This window comes from Hippocampus bargibanti, linkage group LG07 (assembly GCF_051943395.1).
Source record: "Hippocampus bargibanti isolate YZ-2025 linkage group LG07, ASM5194339v1, whole genome shotgun sequence".
Lineage (NCBI taxonomy): Eukaryota > Metazoa > Chordata > Actinopteri > Syngnathiformes > Syngnathidae > Hippocampus > Hippocampus bargibanti.
Genome location: NC_142740.1, coordinates 7,091,364 through 7,113,771, shown reverse-complemented (window position 1 = coordinate 7,113,771; position 22,408 = coordinate 7,091,364). Strand labels below are relative to the sequence as shown.

At 38.7% G+C, this 22,408-nt stretch overlaps 1 protein-coding gene and 1 long non-coding RNA gene across 4 annotated transcripts in view; one reads left to right on the top strand and one right to left on the bottom strand.

Moving 5' to 3' along the window:
- Positions 1-20,560, top strand: part of mylk4b (myosin light chain kinase family, member 4b) — a 37,985-nt gene extending 17,425 nt beyond the window's left edge. For all 3 annotated transcript variants that reach the window (XM_089001348.1, XM_089001349.1, XM_089001347.1), the window contains exons 2-13: positions 5,492-5,564; positions 5,663-5,975; positions 6,042-6,268; positions 7,968-8,073; positions 9,397-9,490; positions 10,443-10,552; positions 10,627-10,768; positions 10,856-10,926; positions 14,756-14,884; positions 14,974-15,205; positions 15,295-15,348; positions 16,587-20,560. In XM_089001348.1, the coding sequence (XP_088857474.1) occupies positions 5,492-5,564; positions 5,663-5,975; positions 6,042-6,268; positions 7,968-8,073; positions 9,397-9,490; positions 10,443-10,552; positions 10,627-10,768; positions 10,856-10,926; positions 14,756-14,884; positions 14,974-15,205; positions 15,295-15,339 (1,542 nt within the window). In that variant the 3' untranslated portion in view covers positions 15,340-15,348; positions 16,587-20,560. The remainder of the gene's footprint in view (positions 1-5,491; positions 5,565-5,662; positions 5,976-6,041; positions 6,269-7,967; positions 8,074-9,396; positions 9,491-10,442; positions 10,553-10,626; positions 10,769-10,855; positions 10,927-14,755; positions 14,885-14,973; positions 15,206-15,294; positions 15,349-16,586) is intronic.
- Positions 6,152-20,683, bottom strand: LOC148895314 (uncharacterized). The gene is made up of 3 exons (XR_016115604.1): positions 20,554-20,683; positions 7,899-8,065; positions 6,152-6,290 (listed from the first exon to the last, which is right to left on the bottom strand). It is a non-coding gene; the product is annotated as an uncharacterized LOC148895314 (long non-coding RNA).
- Between the last annotated feature and the right edge of the window lie 1,725 nt (positions 20,684-22,408).

Here is a 22,408-nt window from a genome sequence, read left to right as displayed (position 1 = left end):
TGCTTTGAACTCCAAACCCAGAGTCTAAAGACCCCGATTGGGTTTTTAATAATAATAATAATAATAATAATAATAATAAATTTGATTTCTAAGTGTCTTTCAAAACTCTCAAAGTCACTTTACAGTCACAGGATACGTTTTTCTGCGGGTGAGCAGCGGCAGCCACAAGCGCCAGCATTCACTCAACCCGTAAGTCACTCGGATAGAAAGCTAGCTAGCTATAAGATAGTAGCTAATAGATAGCTAGCTAGGTCTTCACTCAACTCGGAAGTGACTCAGATAGAAAGCTAGCTAGCTAATAGATAGCTAAGTAACACGGATTGAAAGCCAGCTAGCTAATAGATAGCTAACAGATAGCTAGCTTTACGTTTACTTTCCATTTCTTTTACGTGTTCGGAATCCGAAACATTCCGTTATTCTTCCGATTTATGTTTGTTTTCAGGTCTTGCTAACCTCATTTGGGTTTCAAATATGTGGACCAAAATATGGAACCAAAATACGCCGTCGTGATGATTCTCTTTGACATATAAAGGACAACCGATGCCCCCGGACAAGTTGTGTCCATAATTTGTAAAATCACTTCAAATGACTTCTACTGAGCGCATTTTACAAAGATTCCACTGCATATAGCTATATTTTACCTTTTAAGACTTGTGCTGAATATTCCGGAAGTCTTGTTTTCGAGTTGGTGACGATTCCAGTCATGTCTGGAACAGCCCCGGACCGAGAAAGTGACACACAATGCATTTTGCGGTACTTTGTTTGGTCTGAAAACTTCGTGTTGATGGCGAAATTAGAAGGAAAACACATAAATAATGCGATGGTGAATCGTTGTGTGTTGCACCAAGACTACTATTTGATACAAGTTGACAAATTCCCAGCAGACAAATCAGCCCGTTTCCAACGGAGCTTGGGCGCCATCTTAAGCATTTTCTGGGAGCTACATTGGAGTCCAGTCCAGACGCCTCAAAATGACTCGGAAGAACATCTTTAATCGATTGCAAACATTTATGCTTTCCTTTTCAGAACTATTTGAATCATATTCATAACTGGATGAGTAACAAGAAAGCATCTTCTCTGAATCTGAACTTTCTGAAGCCATTGTTTTGATTCTCGAGCAAGGCAAGACGTCCTGGCGTGACGTCACGAACAAGGGGGCGGGACCTTCTGAAACTGAAACTTTCTGAGGTCATTTTGAAGTAATTTTGGGACACTGTAAGTCGTTTTTATTGGTGTTTTGCATTTGACTAAAAATATCAGCCTGCGTGTTTTGGGTATTTTATATGCTATAAAACCTTTTTCTGATGTCAGTTAGGAAACAAAAACATAGTGTCGGTTGTCCTTTAAGTGAAAATATAGACTTTCCGGAATGTTTGCCCGGCAACACGTCTATATTTAGTTGTGCTGTTCCCCGATTGGTCGGTCTGCTAGTTTGTAATGTTAAGTACTTCCAACCCACCTCCCCCAACCACTTGTCTGGCAGGGTGTAAATGATTCTACTCTGATTGGTTATCTGGGCCTAAAAATGGCGTTTATCAGCACCGGCTAATGGAACCGCTGGTGTCCGACTGCGCTGCTTAACTCATTCGCTGCCATTCCCAAATTTGTTCGGGTTTTAGTTTTTCTTTAGTGGGGTGCCAATAAAGCACTGGTCAGACCTCTGTCAATGTTTTTTCCCTTCCACGAGGGGGCAGAATTTGCCTTTTGTCCATGTTAGCGCTTTGTTACAGCATCAACTGATACGTCTGTGTAAGCTCTCAGTCGTACGGGAGTGGTCCATCGATGAGAAGGTTTCTTCAGCCGTCATCTGTACAAAAGTGAAGGTTTCGGACGTTTCGCCTCCTATCCAAGAGGCTTCGTCAGCGAACTAAAGTCTGACTGGTCGTATCGGCCCCATTTATATATCCCTAATGTCCAGACATGGTGGCGCCGGACACAGCTATGATAGGTCCCTACTCTCAGGTTGGGGGGGCAGAGGACCCCTCCCTGGTTTGAAAGGGGGGTAAAAGAAGCGATTCTTATAAAACAACAAAATCCTTCATTAAACCGGTCTGGTGGGGTGAGGTTCAATTTGGATCGTTCATACAATAGCCTGCTTAGGCAAAACAGGTTAGGCAACTTTCGTAATGCTGATGAGGGTCGTTATGCTGATGAGGTGATACCGGTGGGAGTGGGGGTAATAGACCAGTCGTTAGTCAGGAATGTAGGAACAATCAGTGGGGCCACAGGGAGGGGTCCTCTGCCCCCCCAACCTGAGAGTAGGGACCTATCATAGCTGTGTCCGGCGCCACCATGTCTGGACATTAGGGATATATAAATGGGGCCGATACGACCAGTCAGACTTTAGTTCGCTGACGAAGCCTCTTGGATAGGAGGCGAAACGTCCGAAACCTTCACTTTTGTACAGATGACGGCTGAAGAAACCTTCTCATCGAAGCATCAGCTGATGTTAAAGCGCTATATAAACAAATATGTACGTATTGTATTTTGTACATATGCCCCCATTTCAAGCTCAGATAACCCCAGACCCATATAACTCCAATTGTTTTAACTCATTCACTGCCATTCACAAAGTTATTTGGGAAATGAAAATATGATGAAGAATTTCAAGAATTTGTTCGGGTTTTGCTGTTTCATGCTTGGGTGTTGATAAAGCGCTGGTCAGACCTCTGGCAATGTTTTTTTTTCTTTTCCACTAGGGGGCAACATTTCCATTTTTCCCATGCGTCTTTGTTGCAGCTTCAGCTGTTATTAAAGCACTAGAATAAATCAACATGCATGCGTTTTATACAGCCGCCCCATTTCAAGGTCATATAACTCCAGACCCATATCACTTCGGAATGAACTCTTTTTTTTCTGATGAAAGAAGAGAATCTAAAGTTTCTAACGCTGTCCGAAATGTTGATGTCGTCCTAAAAATCAATATTCTGTCGGACCTGCAATTGAAGTGATAATGACAAAAACCCTGGCACTGGAGTGGACAGCTACAGATATTTGGATTAGTCGTCATGGCAACCATTTTTGTGACCCATTTATTTAGTATTTATTTATTTGTTTGTTTTTTGGGGACATGTCGCGGGCCGCTAAACAGGGATGGTGGATCGCATATGGCCCCGTGCCGTAGTTGGAAAATTAAAAAATCTCATATTTATGTTTTAGTTTTATTTGTTATTTAGTTTTTGTTATTTTTTTGACTTCAAGATTGCACCGCGAGAGTGGCTGCCTTTTCAGCAGCTTCTGTATTTTGTTTTTCTACTTCTTTCATAATAATAATGTATTATAATAATACATTTCCTTTATGAGCGCCTTTTAAAACTCTCAAGGTCACTTGACAGTCACAGGATGAGTTTTTCTGTGGGTGAGCAGCGGCAGCCACACGCACTAGCGTTCACTCAACCTGGAAGTAAATAGTTAGAAAGCTAGCTAGCCAGCCAGTAGATAGCTAATAGATAGATAGCTAGATAGCTAGCGACCTAGATAACTATGTATCTAATAGAAAGCTAAATAGATAGAAAGCTAGCTAGGCAGCCAGTAGATAGCTAATAATAATAATAATAATAATAATAATAATAATAATAATAATAATAATAATAATAATATAATAATAATAATAATCCATTTCATTTCTAAGCGCCTTTCAAAACTCTCAAGGACACTTTACAGTCACAGGATATTTTTTCTGTGTGTGAGCAACGGCAGCCACACCCGTCAGTGTTCACTCAACCCGGAAGTTACATAAGATGATCATTACACAACAATCTCCTCTCCTCAATACAATAACAATACAATAGTAATAATAATAATAATAATAATAATAATAATAATAATAATAATAATAATAATAATAATAATTTCATTTCCAAGCGCCCTTCAAAACTCTCAAGGACATTCCACAACCACAGGACAGGGTATTATTATTTATTATTCAGAATCAGAATCAGAATCAGAATCATCTTTATTGCCATTAATATTTATTATTTATTTATTTATTTATTTATTTATTTATTTATTTATTTATTGTCTTTATTATTATATCTGCTATTAACAACTAGCGGAAGCTAACATGCGGATCAAACCTCTAAAGATGGAGGACACTGATTTGCTGTGGCGACCCCTTGAAGGGAAAAGCCGAAAGGAAAAGAAGATATCTGCTATTAAGAACTAGCGGAAGCTAACGGTATTGAAAAGACATTTTCAGAAGCTAATAGCGATTGTCATAAATTCAAGCTAGTCCATGTTTTCCACTTTGGGTTTGCCAACACTATTTAAGATTTTTTTTAGGATATTTTCTACGCCGGATGACTTTCCCGTCATAACCTTTGCTTTGCCGAGTTAATTTTGGAGCTGCAAATAGCTAAATGAGACCAAGCGCCATTGGCTATCAGTTCAAGACATTTTACAAGTAATTTCAGTTATTTCTTCTTAAATACACGAAAACGTGCCAAGTCTGAAAATAACTTATTGGTGATATGTTTTGATAAATTTCATTCAAGTGTTAGTTATCATCAAACTGGATTTTTTTGGGAGTGGCTAAAACCAAGGTGAACCCGTGGTCAGCAGACCTAGCATCCTTGTGCTACATTAGTAGTACTCTCCTGCGTTGATGCTAATATAGTAGATAGCCAATAGATAGCTAGCTGGATAGCTAGCCACCTAGATAACTACGTAGATAATAGAAAGCTAAATCGATAGAAAGCTGGCCAGTCAGCTAGTAGATAGCTAATAGATAGCCAACAGATACCTAGCAAGATAGCTAGCCACCTAGATAACTATGTAGCTAATAGAAAGCTAAATAGATAGAAAGCTAGCCAGCCAGCTAATGGATAGCCAACAGATAGCTATCCAGATAACCAGCCACCTAGATATCTATATGATAGAGATTAGAGAATAAGAAGTTATCATATTTAAAAGTTTCATGCTGTTGTATGCTTAGTCAACACTTGTGACTCAATTCACAATTCAAGCACGGGCGACCTGGGGTCAATCAGGTCAACGGACACAGCAAACGGTCAGCTTCACAGGAGTAATTTAGGACTTGGGGTAGTCCTTATCACAGGGGTGATTTAGGACTTCAAACTCCTGATCACAGGAAGAGGTCATTAGCCAGGTTACAAACTTATCAGTTCATGGGAAACACGATTTTTTATTGCTTCCAGCTGTTGGTGCTCAGAACGTCCAGAGGTGTGGTATTATAATCAAGAAAACTATGTTTTACTAATCTATCACTTTCATTTGCATGTATTCTCAATAAACAGCTTGGCAGAGGGGCGCAGAATTCAGACGTATGTCATGAATGACTGCGTTCCCTACCGGCAGTAGGGACAACCTTTCTGGTTCAGAGTCTCTGTCCACAGTGTCTGACTGTCATATCGCTGACATTTTATAGCTAAAAGAAAGCTAAATAGATAGAAAGAAAGAGTTTAAGTCCGGCTTGGGGGAGGATCAAAGCTGTCCATGCTGAATTTAGATTTTTTTTTTTGTCTTCCAAAAGGGAAAAGATGACAAAGAGAAAGGCAAAGTGAACCTGAAAGCCCAGAAGAAGAGGAGGTCTGTCGAAACTTCAGGTAGGCTCATCATTCACTAGCGGAAAGACGTCCAAGAGGACAGTTGAAAGGCCAAAAAAAAAAAATCAATAAAATTAGCTTTTTTTTTCTCCCTACAGAAGACCCGTTGACAGGGTCGGTTCTGCCGGAGCAGGTGGCAAAACTCAACCAGAAGAACATCGACCATTCTCACGGAAACAACAAAGCGGACGACAGGGCAGATGGAAGACATCTCGAGTCGTCCACTTTGATTCTAAATGATTCTAATAAGGAGGACGAAGACGTCTTTGACGACTCGGGCCCTGACGACAACGTGGAATTCGACATCGATTCGCCAGATTTCAACGCGGAAAAGACGGGCGACCAACGGGATGAAGGGACGGACTCTGAAACGGACGTTGCTTCACAGAGTCCAAGCGTCAAACCTGAAAGGTATTTTGGCGATTTTTCATCTCATTTTGCGCGAATAACGGCGTTGACGTTAGCTTGCGTTTGCAGCTCGGATGACGTCGGCGAAGCCGACGCCTGCAGCAAACGCCGTGTGACCGACGAAGATCCGGCGAAGGAAGATCTGAAAAAGAGCCGAGTGGACGGCGGTCAAGATCCAAATGCTGACCAGATCGCGTTGGAGGCAGAGAAGACCAACAAGGACGATTCGGATGCCGTCCATGCCGAAGCGGCGCAGGAAAACAAGCAGCAGTCGGACGTGAAGGAATTCTTCATAGGTGGGGGGCCTCACTTCTTTCACTAAAGGGGTCAAAGAATACAGAATTTGGATTTGGCGGGCGTTTGTCCAGTAATGTCATTACAAGGAGGTTCAGAAGCAATAAATAAATAAACAAATATACAAATAAACACACAAATACATAAATTAACAAACACGAAAATAAATCAATAAATACACGTAAAAATAAATTGACGTGTGGATAAATAAATAGATGAAAAAAAAAAATATATATATATATATATATATATATATATATATATATATATATATATATATATATATATATATATATATATGAATAAACACATACACAAACACACAAATAAATACATGAATACATAAATCAATACATTTATGTGTGGATTGATAAATAAATACATACGCAAGCACACCCACACAAATAAAATAAATAAATAAACAAATAAAAAAATAAATACATAAATAAACAAGCACACACAAAAACAAATAAATACATACTCTACATAAATTTAAAAAAAATGACATGTGGATAAATAAACCGATAAACAGACACATAAATAAATAGACGAATAGATAAATAAATGAATAAATAAACACACACAAACACAAAAAATACATCCATCCATCCATCCATCCATCCATCCATCCATCCATCCATACATACATACATACATACATACATACATACATACATAAAAATAAACATGAATTGACAAGTGGATAGATAAATAAATAAATATGCGGATGAACAAATAAATAAATTAACTGATAAACAGACACATACATAAATAAATAGACAAAGAGATAAATAAACACACACAAACACTAATCAATAAATAAATAAATTGATGTGTGGATAAATACTGCCACCAGGCAGTCCGGAGACTCAACTCCCTCCCATCCCTGCCCTCCCTGCCCCTTCCCACTGCCACACTCACCAAACTCTGAGTACACGCTACATGCTGTACTATCATCCTAAACTCTTTTTAATTTTTTTCTGCAAGACCTCGCTTCAACCCTTTCTTGTTTGTTTTTGCATTACTACATTACGGCACTTCCTCACTTTACATATGTCACTACCTTACTTTATATACGCCACTACCTCACTTTCCAGATGACACTACCTCACTTTACATTCAGAAATTACATGTATTGTCTGTTGTCAATTGTATTTTAATTTTAATGTTTTTTTTTTATTTCAATTATTTTAATTGTCTTTTTAGCCACGTTATAAGTGCCTTGCACGCTGGGTCCGAGAGGACATTAATTTCATCTGTGCTGTATGTCATGCATATGAGCATATTTGACAATAAAGCTGACTTTGACAAGCCGATGAACAAATAAATAAATAAACCAATAAATAAATAAACACGCACACAAACATAAATAAATAAATTGATGTGTTGATAAATAAGCGGATGAACACATAAATAAATAAACCGATAAACAGGCACGTAAATATAAAAAAATAATAAACACGCACACAAACATACAAACAAACAACAAATAAATAATAATAGTAATAATAAGAATAAGAATAATAATAAGAATAATAATAAAAATAATAAATAAATAAATACTAAATCACTCTTTCTTTTCAGAAATTGACACACAAAGCAGCCAATAATGTTTCGACATCGGGATTGCACCTTGTGATTTGGATCCCTTCGCCTTTATCATCACCTCCTCATTTGAATGGTGAATCTTGTTTTTTTTAGACTCCAGTCCTCCGCCATCGGCACCTTTCGATCATCGCATCGTCACTCCAAAACCTCATCAAATAGCGGCTTACTACTCCATCAACAGAGACGAAGTCCTGGGAGGGTGAGCCAAGCCCCATTTTTGTATATTTTTTTTGGAATTTACATTGTATTCATATATGAGTATATTATAGAGCAGGGGTGTCAAAGTCATTTTTTGCCGCGGGCCACATTGTAGTTATGGTTTCCTCTCGAGGGCCGTTATGAATTTGGGGAACTCATTAGAATGTTTAAATCCTTCAAATATTACATATAGAGCACACAGCAAATTAATGAATAACTCGCTTTCAAATCTGAAGTCAAGAATAATGACTTTTATTGTGGTTGACATCCAAAAATATGAAATTTTGGCTCAGATTTTAGCAATCATCATGGAATTTAACAAGTTTGATTTGCTTTCGCGGGCCGAAAAAAAATGATGTGGTGGGCCGGATTTGGCCCGCGGGCCTTGACTTTGACACCAGTGTTATAGAGTCATAATTTGCCTCATCTCATTTTTCTTGTTGGAAGGGAAAAAAATCACTCGTGAATTCATTGTGTGACTGTCAAGTGTCCTTGAGAGTTTTGAAACGCGCTTGTAAATGAAATGTATTCTTATTCTTATTCTTATTCTTATTCTTATTCTTATTCTTATTCTTATTCTTATTCTTATTCTTATTCTTATTCTTATTCTTCTTATTCTTGTTGTTGTTGTTGTTGTTATTTTTATTTTATTAGTAGTATTACTAGGAATAATAGTATTACTATTATTATTACTATTACTATTATTACTATCATTAGTATTACTATTACTATTATTCCCACTATTACTATTATTACTATTATTACTATTATTACTATTACTACTACTACTATTGCTTTTATTACTACTACTATTACTATTATTACTACTACTATTACTATTATTACTTCTATTACTACTATTACTTTACTACTATTACTACTAATACCAATAATAACATTACTAATGCTACTATTACTATACTATGTATTATTAGTAGTAGTAGTAGTAGTGACATAAATGGTATTCAGAGTAGTACATCGCACAAGTGTGATGTGATAGTGTTTTGTTTTAGTATAAGTTGTTCACTATGTTCACATCCCAGGAGAAAGAATGTATTTCTCTTCATAGTTCTTCATATTTCAGTCTATATTTTTTATATTATTATAATATTATAATATTATTCATAATAGTCTCCATTGAATAAAACCATTTGAAACTAATGTGGAAAAAATATCTAACTTTTTTTTTCGTCACTATGAAAGCTTTTAAACCACGTGTTAAAGTTTTTGGTGAAAAAATAAATAAATCTTGCCGGTCCACAAACACCATCAACTTATCTAAAAGAGGTTGGTGACCTCTGACCTATCTACTCTCTTCCACCAGGGGGCGTTTTGGGCAGGTCCACAAATGCATCGAGAACTCATCTGGCCTCACGTTGGCTGCCAAGATCATTAAGGCCCGGAGCCAGAAGGAAAAGGTGCAGTGCACAAAGTAGCGACTACATCTTGCTATTCTGTGTTTATATCTTATGGTGGCTCCAATTGTTTTAACTCATTCACTGCCATTCACAAATGTATTCGGGAATTGAAAATATGATGTAGAGCGCCATTCAAGAAGGTTTTGGTTTTTCATGCTTGGGTGTTGATAAAGCGCTGGTCAGGCAATGTTTTTTTCTTTTCCATTAGGGTGCACCATTTTTTTTCTCCATGTTAGCGCTTGGTTCCAGCTTCAGCTGTTATGAAAGCACTATAATAAATCATTATGCATGTGTTTTATACAGCCGCCCCCATTTCAAGCTCATATAACTCCAGACGCATATCACTTAGGTATTAACTCTTTTTCTCTGATGAAAGAAGAAAGTCTAAGGTTTCTAATGCTGCATTGAATGTTTATGTCGTCCAAAAACTCAATATTCTGTGGGTCGTGGAATTCGAGTGAGAATGATAAAAACCCCGGTACTGCATCGCACAGTTTCGCACATGTCTGGCAGTCATTGAGTTAAATACATGAATGAATAAATGAATAAATAAAATTAATAAATCCATACATAAATATGTAAATACATAAAAAATTACAACTATGATATAGCTTCAGCTGTTGTTAAAGCACTTTATAAATAGATATTGTATTGTATTTTGTATATTCACCCTCATTTCAAGCTCATATAACTCCAGACCCATATAATTTAGGAATTAACTCTTTCTGATGAAAGAAAATAGTCTAAGGTTTCTAACGCTGCATTGAATATTTATGTCGTCCTGAAACTCAACATTCTCTGGGTCCTGCATTTCGAGTGACAATGACAAAAACCCTGGCACTGCAGTGAACACATTTTTGCACATCATCTGGCAGTGAATGAGTTAAAAAACATATTTTGAAATCAAACACTTGCAGTTGCAAAATCTGAGCCGTTATTTTCCGTCCGTCAGGACGTGGTGAGGAACGAGATCCAGGTGATGAACCAACTCAATCACTGCAATCTCATCCAGCTCTACGCCGCCTTCGAGTCTCGTCACGACATCATCCTGATCATGGAGTAGTAAGTCGATACTGTGCCATGACCACCCACATCCCCCTCCCATGCAAATTCTTCTTATTATTTGTACGCTCCAGCGTGGAAGGAGGCGAACTCTTCGACCGCATCATCGACGAGAACTGCAACCTGACCGAGTTTGACACGGTGCTCTTCATCCGGCAGATCTGCGAGGGACTGCAGTACATGCACCGAATGTACATACTACATCTCGACCTCAAGGTACAAACAAATATTTGGAATCATTTCTGACACATTTTGAGAGTCATTTTGACCGCTTATATTTCATGTCTGATCTTGTTTTTATAGCCAGAGAACATTCTTTGTGTCAGCAGAGCGACAAATAAGATAAAGATCATCGATTTTGGTCTCGCCCGGAGGTAAGAGCTTTCAAGCTTTCGAGAATTACCTTTTTTTGTTGTATTCAAAGATTTAAAACACAGGTGTCCAAGTCAAGGCACGGGGGGTCAAATGCGGCCCGCCATATCATTTTATTCGGCCTGCGAAAGCTAATCAAACTTGTGAAATTGCATGCTCATTCATCACGCTAGGTAGCTACCTTGCTGGCTAGCTCGATCGCCAGCTAGCTTAATTGCTAGCTCGCTCGCAAGCGAGCTAGCAATTAAGCTAGCTGGGGAATCCCTTACTTCACAGGTGTCAAAGTCAAGGCATGGGGGCCAAATCTGACCCGCCACATCATTTTATTCGGATCACAAATTTATTTATGTATTTATGTATGTATTTATTTTATTTATTTTTTAAATATTTTTTTATACATTCGTGTATTTATTTATCTATTATTATTATTATTATTATTATTATTATTATTATTATTATTATTAACACATTGCTAAACACATTAATTTTCTTAATATTCTAGTTGAATTTGGAACATAAATTAGGCAGAAAAATTGGTCTGTTATCCATCATGATCATCATGGTGAAGAGACACTTTGATCCTCTCCTCTTTCATCTGGAACTGCTCCATGTAACAAAGAGCATATAGAAAGTGCTTAAGAATGAATGACTCTGTGTCATTGTTTTGTCATGTTATCTGTTATTTAATAAATTTCATTGGTTGCTTTTTTTTTATGTTGCTGTACCGATGACCGTTTTGTGTTTGGGAGCCTTTTAACTGAGCGAGTTGCTTGTTCTGTAGCCATAAAGGGACATAAGTCTTCTTGTGCTGGTCCCAAGCCCGGATAAATACAGAGGGTTGTGTCAGGAAGGGCATCCGACGCAAAAGCTTGGCCAAAACAAACATGCGGATCAAACCTCTAAAGATGGAGGACACTGATTTGCTGTGGCGACGACCCCTTGAATGGAAAAGCCGAAAGGAAAAGAAGATTTATTTATTCACTCATTTTGGCTTATATTTATGTATTCATCAATTTATATATCCATTTATTCATTTATCCATTAATTTATTGATTTGGTCATTTATTTATTTATTTATTCATCAAGCAAGTGCCATTATGCTTGCTAAAGTCTGACCCAAAATTTCAAAATTTCCAATGTGAACCACAATAACAGTCATTATTCCTGACTTCGGATTGTAATTTTTCCTCACCCTGGAAGTAACGTCGATAATCTGTAAATGCAATCACATTTTTTTCATGACAATATTTTGAAGATAAATTGTGTTATTATAGCAAATCAAACTTTTGTAATTCTGTGCTCATCTATCGAGCTAGCTAGCGAGCGAACTAGCTCCTTGCTAGCTCTCTTTCTATTCATCCAGTTGACTAATCCTTACATAACAGGTGTCCAAGTCAAGGCCCGGGGGCCAAATCTGGCCCGCCACATCATCTTATTGGGCCCGTCGAAGCAAATCAATCTTGTGGAATTCCATGTTCATCTATCGAGCTAGCTAGCGAGCAAGCTAGCTCCTTTCTATTCAGCTAGCTGGCTAATCCTTACATAACTGCTATCCAAGTCAAGGGTCGGGGGCCAAATCTGGCCCGCCACATCATTTTATTGGGCCCGTCGAAGCAAATCAAACTTGTGGAATTCCATGCTCATCTATCGAGCTAGCTAGCGAGCAAGCTAGCTCCTTTCTAATCAGCTAGCTGGCTAATCCTTACATAACTGCTATCCAAGTCAAGGATCGGGGGCCAAATCTGGCCCGCCACATCATTTTATTGGGCCCGTCGAAGCAAATCAAACTTGTGGAATTCCATGCTAATCTATCGAGATAGCTAGCGAGCAAGCTACCTCCTTTCTATTCACCTATCTGGCTAATCCTTACACAAGAGGTGTCCAAGTCAAGGCCCGGGGGCCAAATCTGGCCCGCCACATCATCTTATTGGGCCCGTCGAAGCAAATCAATCTTGTGGAATTCCATGTTCATCTATCGAGCTAGCTAGCGAGCAAGCTAGCTCCTTTCTATTCAGCTAGCTGGCTAATCCTTACATAACTGCTATCCAAGTCAAGGGTCGGGGGCCAAATCTGGCCCGCCACATCATTTTATTGGGCCCGTCAAAGCAAATCAAACTTGTGGAATTCCATGCTCATCTATCGAGCTAGCTAGCGAGCAAGCTAGCTCCTTTCTAATCAGCTAGCTGGCTAATCCTTACATAACTGCTATCCAAGTCAAGGATCGGGGGCCAAATCTGGCCCGCCACATCATTTTATTGGGCCCGTCGAAGCAAATCAAACTTGTGGAATTCCATGCTAATCTATCGAGATAGCTAGCGAGCAAGCTACCTCCTTTCTATTCACCTATCTGGCTAATCCTTACACAAGAGGTGTCCAAGTCAAGGCCCGGGGGCCAAATCTGGCCCGCCACATCATCTTATTGGGCCCGTCGAAGCAAATCAATCTTGTGGAATTCCATGTTCATCTATCGAGCTAGCTAGCGAGCAAGCTAGCTCCTTTCTATTCAGCTAGCTGGCTAATCCTTACATAACTGCTATCCAAGTCAAGGGTCGGGGGCCAAATCTGGCCCGCCACATCATTTTATTGGGCCCGTCGAAGCAAATCAAACTTGTGGAATTCCATGCTCATCTATCGAGCTAGCTAGCGAGCAAGCTAGCTCCTTTCTAATCAGCTAGCTGGCTAATCCTTACATAACTGCTATCCAAGTCAAGGATCGGGGGCCAAATCTGGCCCGCCACATCATTTTATTGGGCCCGTCGAAGCAAATCAAACTTGTGGAATTCCATGCTAATCTATCGAGATAGCTAGCGAGCAAGCTACCTCCTTTCTATTCACCTATCTGGCTAATCCTTACACAAGAGGTGTCCAAGTCAAGGCCCGGGGGCCAAATCTGGCCCGCCACATCATCTTATTGGGCCCGTCGAAGCAAATCAATCTTGTGGAATTCCATGTTCATCTATCGAGCTAGCTAGCAAGCAAGCTAGCTCCTTTCTATTCAGCTAGCTGGCTAATCCTTACATAACTGCTATCCAAGTCAAGGGTCGGGGGCCAAATCTGGCCCGCCACATCATTTTATTGGGCCCGTCGAAGCAAATCAAACTTGTGGAATTCCATGCTCATCTATCGAGCTAGCTAGCGAGCAAGCTAGCTCCTTTCTAATCAGCTAGCTGGCTAATCCTTACATAACTGCTATCCAAGTCAAGGATCGGGGGCCAAATCTGGCCCGCCACATCATTTTATTGGGCCCGTCGAAGCAAATCAAACTTGTGGAATTCCATGCTAATCTATCGAGATAGCTAGCGAGCAAGCTACCTCCTTTCTATTCACCTATCTGGCTAATCCTTACACAAGAGGTGTCCAAGTCAAGGCCCGGGGGCCAAATCTGGCCTGCCACATCATTTTATTGGGCCCGTCGAAGCAAATCAATCTTGTGGAATTCCATGTTCATCTATCGAGCTAGCTAGCGAACAAGCTAGCTCCTTTCTATTCAGCTGGCTGACTAATCCTTACATAACGCCCGTCCAAGTCGAGGCCCGGGGGCCAAATCTGGCCCGCCACATCATTTTATTCGGCCTGTGAAAGCAAATCAAACTTGTGAAATTCCGTGCTCCTCCATCACACTCGCTAGCTAGCTTGCTGGTTAGCTCAATCACCAGCTAGCTTAATCACTAGCTAGTTCTCTTTCTATTCAGCAAGCTGGATAATCCCTTTCATAACAGGTGTCAAAGTTAAGGCCCGTGGGCCAAATCTGGCCCGCCATCGTAACTAAAGTGTGGTCAAAAAAATGACTTCGCCACGATTTGAAACATCTCATGCCCCCCACCCCTCCAGGTATAAACCTCGAGAAAAGCTGAAGGTCAACTTTGGAACGCCTGAGTTTTTGGCCCCGGAAGTCATCAACTATGAGTTTGTTTCCTTCCCGACAGACATGTGGAGCCTCGGCGTCATCACTTACATGCTGTGAGTTCCCACCGCCGACGTTTCTTCACATCCTTTTCGCTCATTCGTTTCTTCCTTAACTCTTTCTTTCCATTCCACGTTCCATTCAGACTTAGCGGCTTATCTCCGTTCCTCGGGGACGATGACAACGAGACTCTCAACAACATCCTGGCCTGCCAGTGGAACTTTGAGGAAGAAGAATTCACTGATGTTTCTCAAGAGGCCAAAGACTTCATCACGCGTTTGCTGGTCAAGAGCAAAAGTTGGAGGATGAGCGCCACGGAAGCTCTCCGACACCCCTGGCTGGCAGACCAGATGCTGCACTATCAGTTGCATGTGAAGGTAAGAGTCCGAGGCTACCGGAATGACGCACGTAGCGTATGTTGCAATATTTTAATAATTCAATGTATCAATGCCCCGTCTCATTGCAGAAAAACAAATGTCAGCCCACAGCGTCGCCCTCGCCTGAGTGCTAGAGAAGTCAGGTCATTATTTATGTATTCATTCATTCATTCATTCATTCATTCATTCATTTATTTCTGTATTTATTTATTTATTTATTCATTAATGTATTTATCCGTTTATTTATTTGATCATTTATGTATTTATTTATTCATCAATTATTTATTTGTTTATTTATTCATCAATTTATTCATTTATTCTGTCTTTTATTTATTTATCCATTTATTTATTTGATCGTTTATGTGTTTATTTATTCCTCAATTATTATCCATTTATTTCTTTTTTCATCAATCCATTTATTTATTTATTTATTCATTCATTTATTTATTTATGTATCCATTTATTTATTTATCCAATTATTTTGGCTTATATTTATTTATTCATTAATTTATTTTTCCATTTATTTATTTTATCGTTTATGTATTCATTTATTCCTCAACTATGTATGCATTTATTTATTTATTCATTCATTCATCAATTTATTTATTTATTTATTTATTTATTTATTTATTCATTCATTCATGTAGTTATTTAATTATCCATTGATTTATTTACTTATTTTGTCTTACATTTATTTAGTTATTTATCAATGTATTTAGTTTTTGGTCATTTATTTATTCATCAATTATGTATCCATTTATTAATTAAATCATCAGTGTATTTATTTATTTATTTATTTATTTATTTCAGGTATTTGTTTATCTAGTTATTTATTCACTTATTTTGTCTTATATTTACTTATTTGTCAATTTATCTATCCATTTATTTGATCATTTATTTATTTATTTATTCACCAATTTATTCATTTATTGATTCATTCATTCATTAATTTGTGTATTTTTCTATTTATCCATTTATTTCTGTACTTATTTTTTCGTATATTTATTTATTCATCAATTTATGTATCCATTTATTTATCCATTTATGTATTTATTTGGTCATTTATTTATTGATTCATTCATCAATTTATTTATCCACCTATTATTTATTCATTTATTTATTTATCCATGTATTCATTTTGTCATTTATTCATTTAATTATTCGTCTACGCATTTATCAATTTATTTATTTAATTAGCTGTTTATTTCTTTATTTTTTCATCAATTATTTTATCCATCCAATATTTATTTATTCATCTATTTATTAATCCATTTTTTTGTGTTTTTTTTCCGGTCATTTGCTTGTTTGTTCTTTTATTTGTTTATTCGTATAATGACCTTCAAACTAACAAGTGTCACTTTGCTTTCATTCCCTTTTGAAGGTGCCGCCTGTTTTAAAGGCCTTTGGACAATGTACCTCCCCCCCCATGCCCTCCTCCACCCCTCTGCCCAACACTGATTGGACCAATGCTGCTGTGCCTGTATGGCGACGTCATATCGACTTTTCTATCGAGCTTCCAGCGCATTAGTTTGGTGCTAGCTCATCTGTCGTCGACTTGATGGAGGCCACAACGAAAAATGGGGCAATTTAGCAAATATGATACAAATAGAAAGAACATCAAGGGAGGGACCCGCGTCATATTTGGTGAAAAAATGTCCATTTGAAAACCATCCAGGTTACTTCTGTGGACATTTTATCATGTTGTCAGGTTAACAGGGTGCATGAAAGGTTGAAAGATTGGCAAAAGTACCCCCAACCCCGCACAAAAATGTACTCCTTAGCTATGTGCAATTCCCCCCCAAAAAATACATTAAAGGACAACCGACACCTGCGGACAAGTTGCGTCCATAATTTGTAAAATAAGTTCAAACGACTTCTACCGAGCGCATTTTACAAAGATTCCACCGCATATAGTGATATTTTACCTTTTAAGACTCGCGCTAAGTATTCAGGAAGTCTTGCTTTCGAATTGATGAAGATTCCTGAAGTGGGTCGCACCAAGACTACCAATTGCGGTAACACCATAAAGAAGGTGTTAAGTTGACACAAATTACTGTATGAATCTCGCCATTTCCGAGTGCATTTTGTGGCAGTTTTGGGACATTTTAAGTCGTTTTTATTGGTGTTTTGCATTTGACTAAAAATATCAGCCCGCGTGTTTGCGTATTTTAGATGCTATAAAACGTTTTTCTGATGTCAGTTAGGAAACGAAAAATGGTGTCAGTTGTCCTTTAAAGGACAACCGTCGTCTCCGGACAAGTTGTGTCCATAATTTTTAAAATGGCTTCAAATGACTTCTACTGAACATATTTTACAAAGATTCCACCACATATAGCTATATTTTACGTTTTAAGACGCTGAATATTCCGGAAGTCTTGTTTTTGAGTTGGTGACGAGTCCGTACGTGACGTCACTGAAGGAACGCCCCTGATCTAAAAAAAAGGACACATTGTAGCAGTCCTTCCATCACGTCAATGCATATTGCTGTGCTTGTTTGGTCTGAAAACGTTGTGTTGCACCAAAAAAAGCCAGAAGAGTGTACCAAGCTCCATATAAGGAATTTATCAGCCTGTGGAAACGGGCTGACTAATTCCTCCCAGGAGGTTGGTCGCCATTTTCTGCCTGTTTTTGGTGATATATTTCCCCCCAATGTTGCCTCAAAATGGCACGTAATAAATGCTTTAATCGATTGCAAACATGTATGCTTTCCTCTTCAGAACAATTTGAATCATATTCATAACTGGATATGTAACAAGAAAGCATATTCTCCAAATCTGAAGCCATAAACTGGGGGCGGGAGTGGGGGCGGGACTTTCTGAAAATGCCCAATTCGCAGCTCAATTTTTTGCAGATTTTGGACACTTTAAGCCATTTTTATTGGTGTTTTGCATTTGAATAAACATATCAGCCTGCGTGTTTTGGGTATTTTAGATGCTATAAAACGTTTTTCTGATGTCAGTTCGGAAACAAAAATGTGATGTCGGTTGTCCTTTAAATCAACACCACTTATTTTCCATAACTTAAAAAAAAAAATAATCCATATACAAACAGATTTTTGTCCCAAAAATGTTTTGATTGTGAAGAACAAAAGGATGTTTTGTTTTTATTTATACCAAGGATTGTATTCTCAAGTATTGTAAACATCTTTTCGAAATGAAATCTGAGGCTGAAGGGAAGCCCCAAATTTTATGTTGACACCAGACTTTTTATTTATTTATTTTTTGATGCATAACAGCGAAAATCGCTTAGTTTGGTGGATTTGTGGGGGGGGGTTCCTGGCTCATGATGATGTCACCGTATAATTTTTCAAGTTATTTCGGGAAAGTAATCACACTTATTCCATTTCCAATTTTGGATTATTTTTTTCTGCTGTTTTAATCGCAACAATGACAATGGATCATTTTTATATGGTTAATTGATTAGAGGCTACGGCTTGAAACATGGTCGCCACATTTCGCATCGGTTTCGCGTCGTTCGGGATTTAACTCATTTACTGCCAGACGTGCAAAAATGTGTCCATGTCAGTGCCAGGGTTTTTGTCATTGTCACTTAAATTCTAGAATCCACAGAATATTGAGTTTTAGGACTCCAGTGATACCTCAGTTCACGAACCCCTTGGCTTACGAACTTTTCGGTTTATGAACGTTAAATTTGTGACAACTTTACCTTGGCATACGAACTTTTTTCATACACAAAGCTGCTTCAATGAGTGATGTGTCGTTCGCGAACGAGCCCGTTCTTCTAACAACAAAATGGCGGCCGACTGTTTTTGTCCTCCACTCCCCACCCCCAGTCTATGGTTAAAGCCACGTGATTGGTCAATTACGCAGCAGTGAGGGGAGGAGGTATTAAAGAGACAGGCAGACGACAGTGATAGATTTTCAACTTTGATAGCTCAAAGGCAGAGTGTAGACTGCAAGGTTAAAATATCCCATCAATCAGGCTCCACAAACAGCCCGCACAAGCCATCTCTACACTTGATGCAAAAAGCTGTCAACCCAGCTAAACAGAACACAATTGATGAGGAACTAGATAAAATTATCACAGAGAAAGCACCTACCAGGGATCATTCCTCAGGATGGAACACTCTGTCTCGGAAACAATTAAGTTCGGAAGCAAAGGCATCACTGTACATAAATAAACATTCAATACAGCGTTAGACAACTACTTAACTTAGACTGTCTTCTTTCATCCGAAAGAGTTAATTCCTAAATTATATGGGTCTGGAGTTACATGAGCTTGAAATGAGGGCGGATGTACAAAATACAATACATATACAGTTAATATCCGACTTACGACCGGGTTCCGTTTCGACCAAACGGTCGCAAGTCAAAATGGTCATAAGTCAAAATCCATTTAAAATGTTGAATAGAGACTCGGAGGCTAAATGACTCGCAAACTCCCCGCCCTCTGGTGCCATCGCACGGTCGATTACTGTGCGAGAGCGAGATTCTGGCTGGCTCGCCAAAATTGTCGTACACGTTGCCGACCTGCTAGCGCGTTGCGGTGCCAGGCGTAGAATTAAAAATGTTAAAAATAGGGTTTGGGGCTCGTGGTTGTAAGTACGGGTGGTCGTAAGTCGAGCTGGTCGTAAGTCGGATATTACCTGTAGAATATATTGGTTTATGTAGTGCTTTAACAACAACTGAAGTTGGAACAAAGCACTAACATGGGAAAAAAAGGGAAATGCTGCCCCCTTATGTGAAAGAAAAAACATTGCCAGTGCTTTATCGGCACCCAAGCATGAAAAATCTAAACCCGAATAAATTTGTGAATGGCAGTGACTGAGTTAATTGGAGCACACGGACGGACGCATTGTTTTAGATTCCACCAAGTTCAACAGAAACATTTCTTCTTGCATGTATGCCACTACCCCCCACGCCACCCCCACCCCTCAACCCAACCCTTACTTCCAAAATAACTTATTACTTACTGTAATCCACATTTATATTTTGCTGAATATTTTCTTTTATGTTCAAGTCTTATGAGAAATGGTATTTTGTGAATAAACTAGATCACGTAGATGTTGTTGAACACATCATTTTGTACATTACATGTATCGTAAGATGACACAACGGCGCTCGTCATATCGCTACTTCATTGCCATTTTCTTTTATGCCGCAGTCTGCCATTTTGCTTTGACAATCTGAAGTAGGTAGCCTCCCCCACCCCGCATTTCACCTTCCATGAAGGCCTCACACAAGCTACACAATGCTACCTATGAATGTTTCATGTTGATGACTACGGTTGATTTGGATGTCACTTTATTTACTGGTTGTACCCGAAGTGCCCGGTTTCTCTCATTTCTGCACGTTTAGTGAGAGGTTGGTAAAATGGAGGAGTCTGACCTCTGAGTCGAGATTGGGGGTTGGTCATATCACTGTTTTCATATTTTGCTTGGCTTGTGGAGATTCTTGACAGTCGCATCGTTACGTGAGGGTTTGCAGTTCCACTGAGAGCTGAAAGGCTGCGTCATTTTGAATAGTTGTTTGTTTCATGTTACGATTGTTTTGTTTCGTTATATGAATGGAAATAAAACGGTATAAATTAAAGCACATATCAAGTACGCTGATGTGTCGCGTTGTGAATTGAAATCGAAGCGAAAAGGCCGTTCTCAGAAACATGAACTCTTCTCTCTCCGTAGTCTTTTGTGTTTGTCCGGTCACGTGACCCTAAACCGCAAAAAAATCTCCCCACACAATTTGAAAATATCGAAATGAAAAATATATAAGTTAATAAAACGTAAACATGGAGATTTAAACTGAAAAAATACACATTTATTAAAATAATAAACTCAAACAACAGCAGCGTGGTCGTAAGCTTGCATTGAGACACAAATCCACAAGATGTCACTGTTGTTGTTTTACGACAGTGGGCGGAATGACGCTACTTTACGCTATGGCACGGTGTGCGTTCCCACGATAATGTTTCCCCTTTTAATATATATATATAACCGGGACTATCGATATATCCGACCCTGTTTGCATGTAATTTTCTCCGTGCGTGCACAGAAATAGTAGCGATATAACCGGGACTATCGATATATCCGATATCGATATAACGAGACTTTACTGTATATCAAAGGAAATATATTAACTCTTTCAATCTACAACTACAGTCATATACTGCTGTGTCAATCAATCCTGCTTATTTATCGACCAAGAAAAATACTACGACCACCTTACCCGGATAAGCTTCTCGATGACAGTTAATCAGACTGAAATTAAACGGCTCTAATTTTTATGGAATCTGGTGACAGGACTTTGGTTGTTGCTTTAAAGGACAACCGACACCATTTTTTGTTTCCTAACTGACATCCGAAAAACATTTTACAGCATCTAAAATATCCAAAACATGCAGGCTGATATTTTTAGTCAAATGCAAAACACCAAACAAAATGACTTAAAGTGTCCCAAAACTGCCACAAAATGAGCTTGAAATTGGTCCGATTCAGAAAGTCCCGCGCCCTTGTTCGTGGCGTCACTATTGGTCACACACTGCCTTGCTCCAGAATCAAAACAATGGCTTCAGAGAGTTCAGATTCGGAGACTATGATTTCTTGTTACTCATCAAGTTATGAATATGATTCAAATAGTTCTGAAGAGGAAAGCATAAATGTTTGCAACCGATTAAAGAAGTCCTTCCGTGTCAATTCGAGCCGTCTGCACTCCAATGTAACATCCCAGGAAATGCACAAGATGGCGCACAAGCTCCGTCGGAAATGGGCTGATTTGTCTGCTGGGAATTTGCGTCAGCGAATATCAAATAGTTGTCTTGGTGCAACACACAACGATTCACCATCGCGTTATTTATGTGTTTTCCTTCTAATTTCGCCATCAACACGAAGTTTTCAGATCAAACCAAGTACCGCAAAATGCATTGTGTCGCTTTCTCGGTCAGGGGCGTTCCTGACGTGAGCCATTAACGACCATCTCGAAAACAAGACTTCTTGAATATTCAGCGCGTTTCTTAAAACATAAAATATAGCGATATGCGCTGGAATCTTTTTAAAATGCGCTCAGTGGAAGTTATTTGAAGTGATTTTACAAATCATGGATGCAATTTGTCCGGAGGCGTCGGTTGTCTTTTAAGTCTTTGCGCGCTTTGGGTGCAAAACATTTTCCCCAAAAAAGTAGGTAGATGTTAGGGTTGTTGTTTTTATTTATCATACATTTGCTTATGATACATTTATTATGCTTGCAA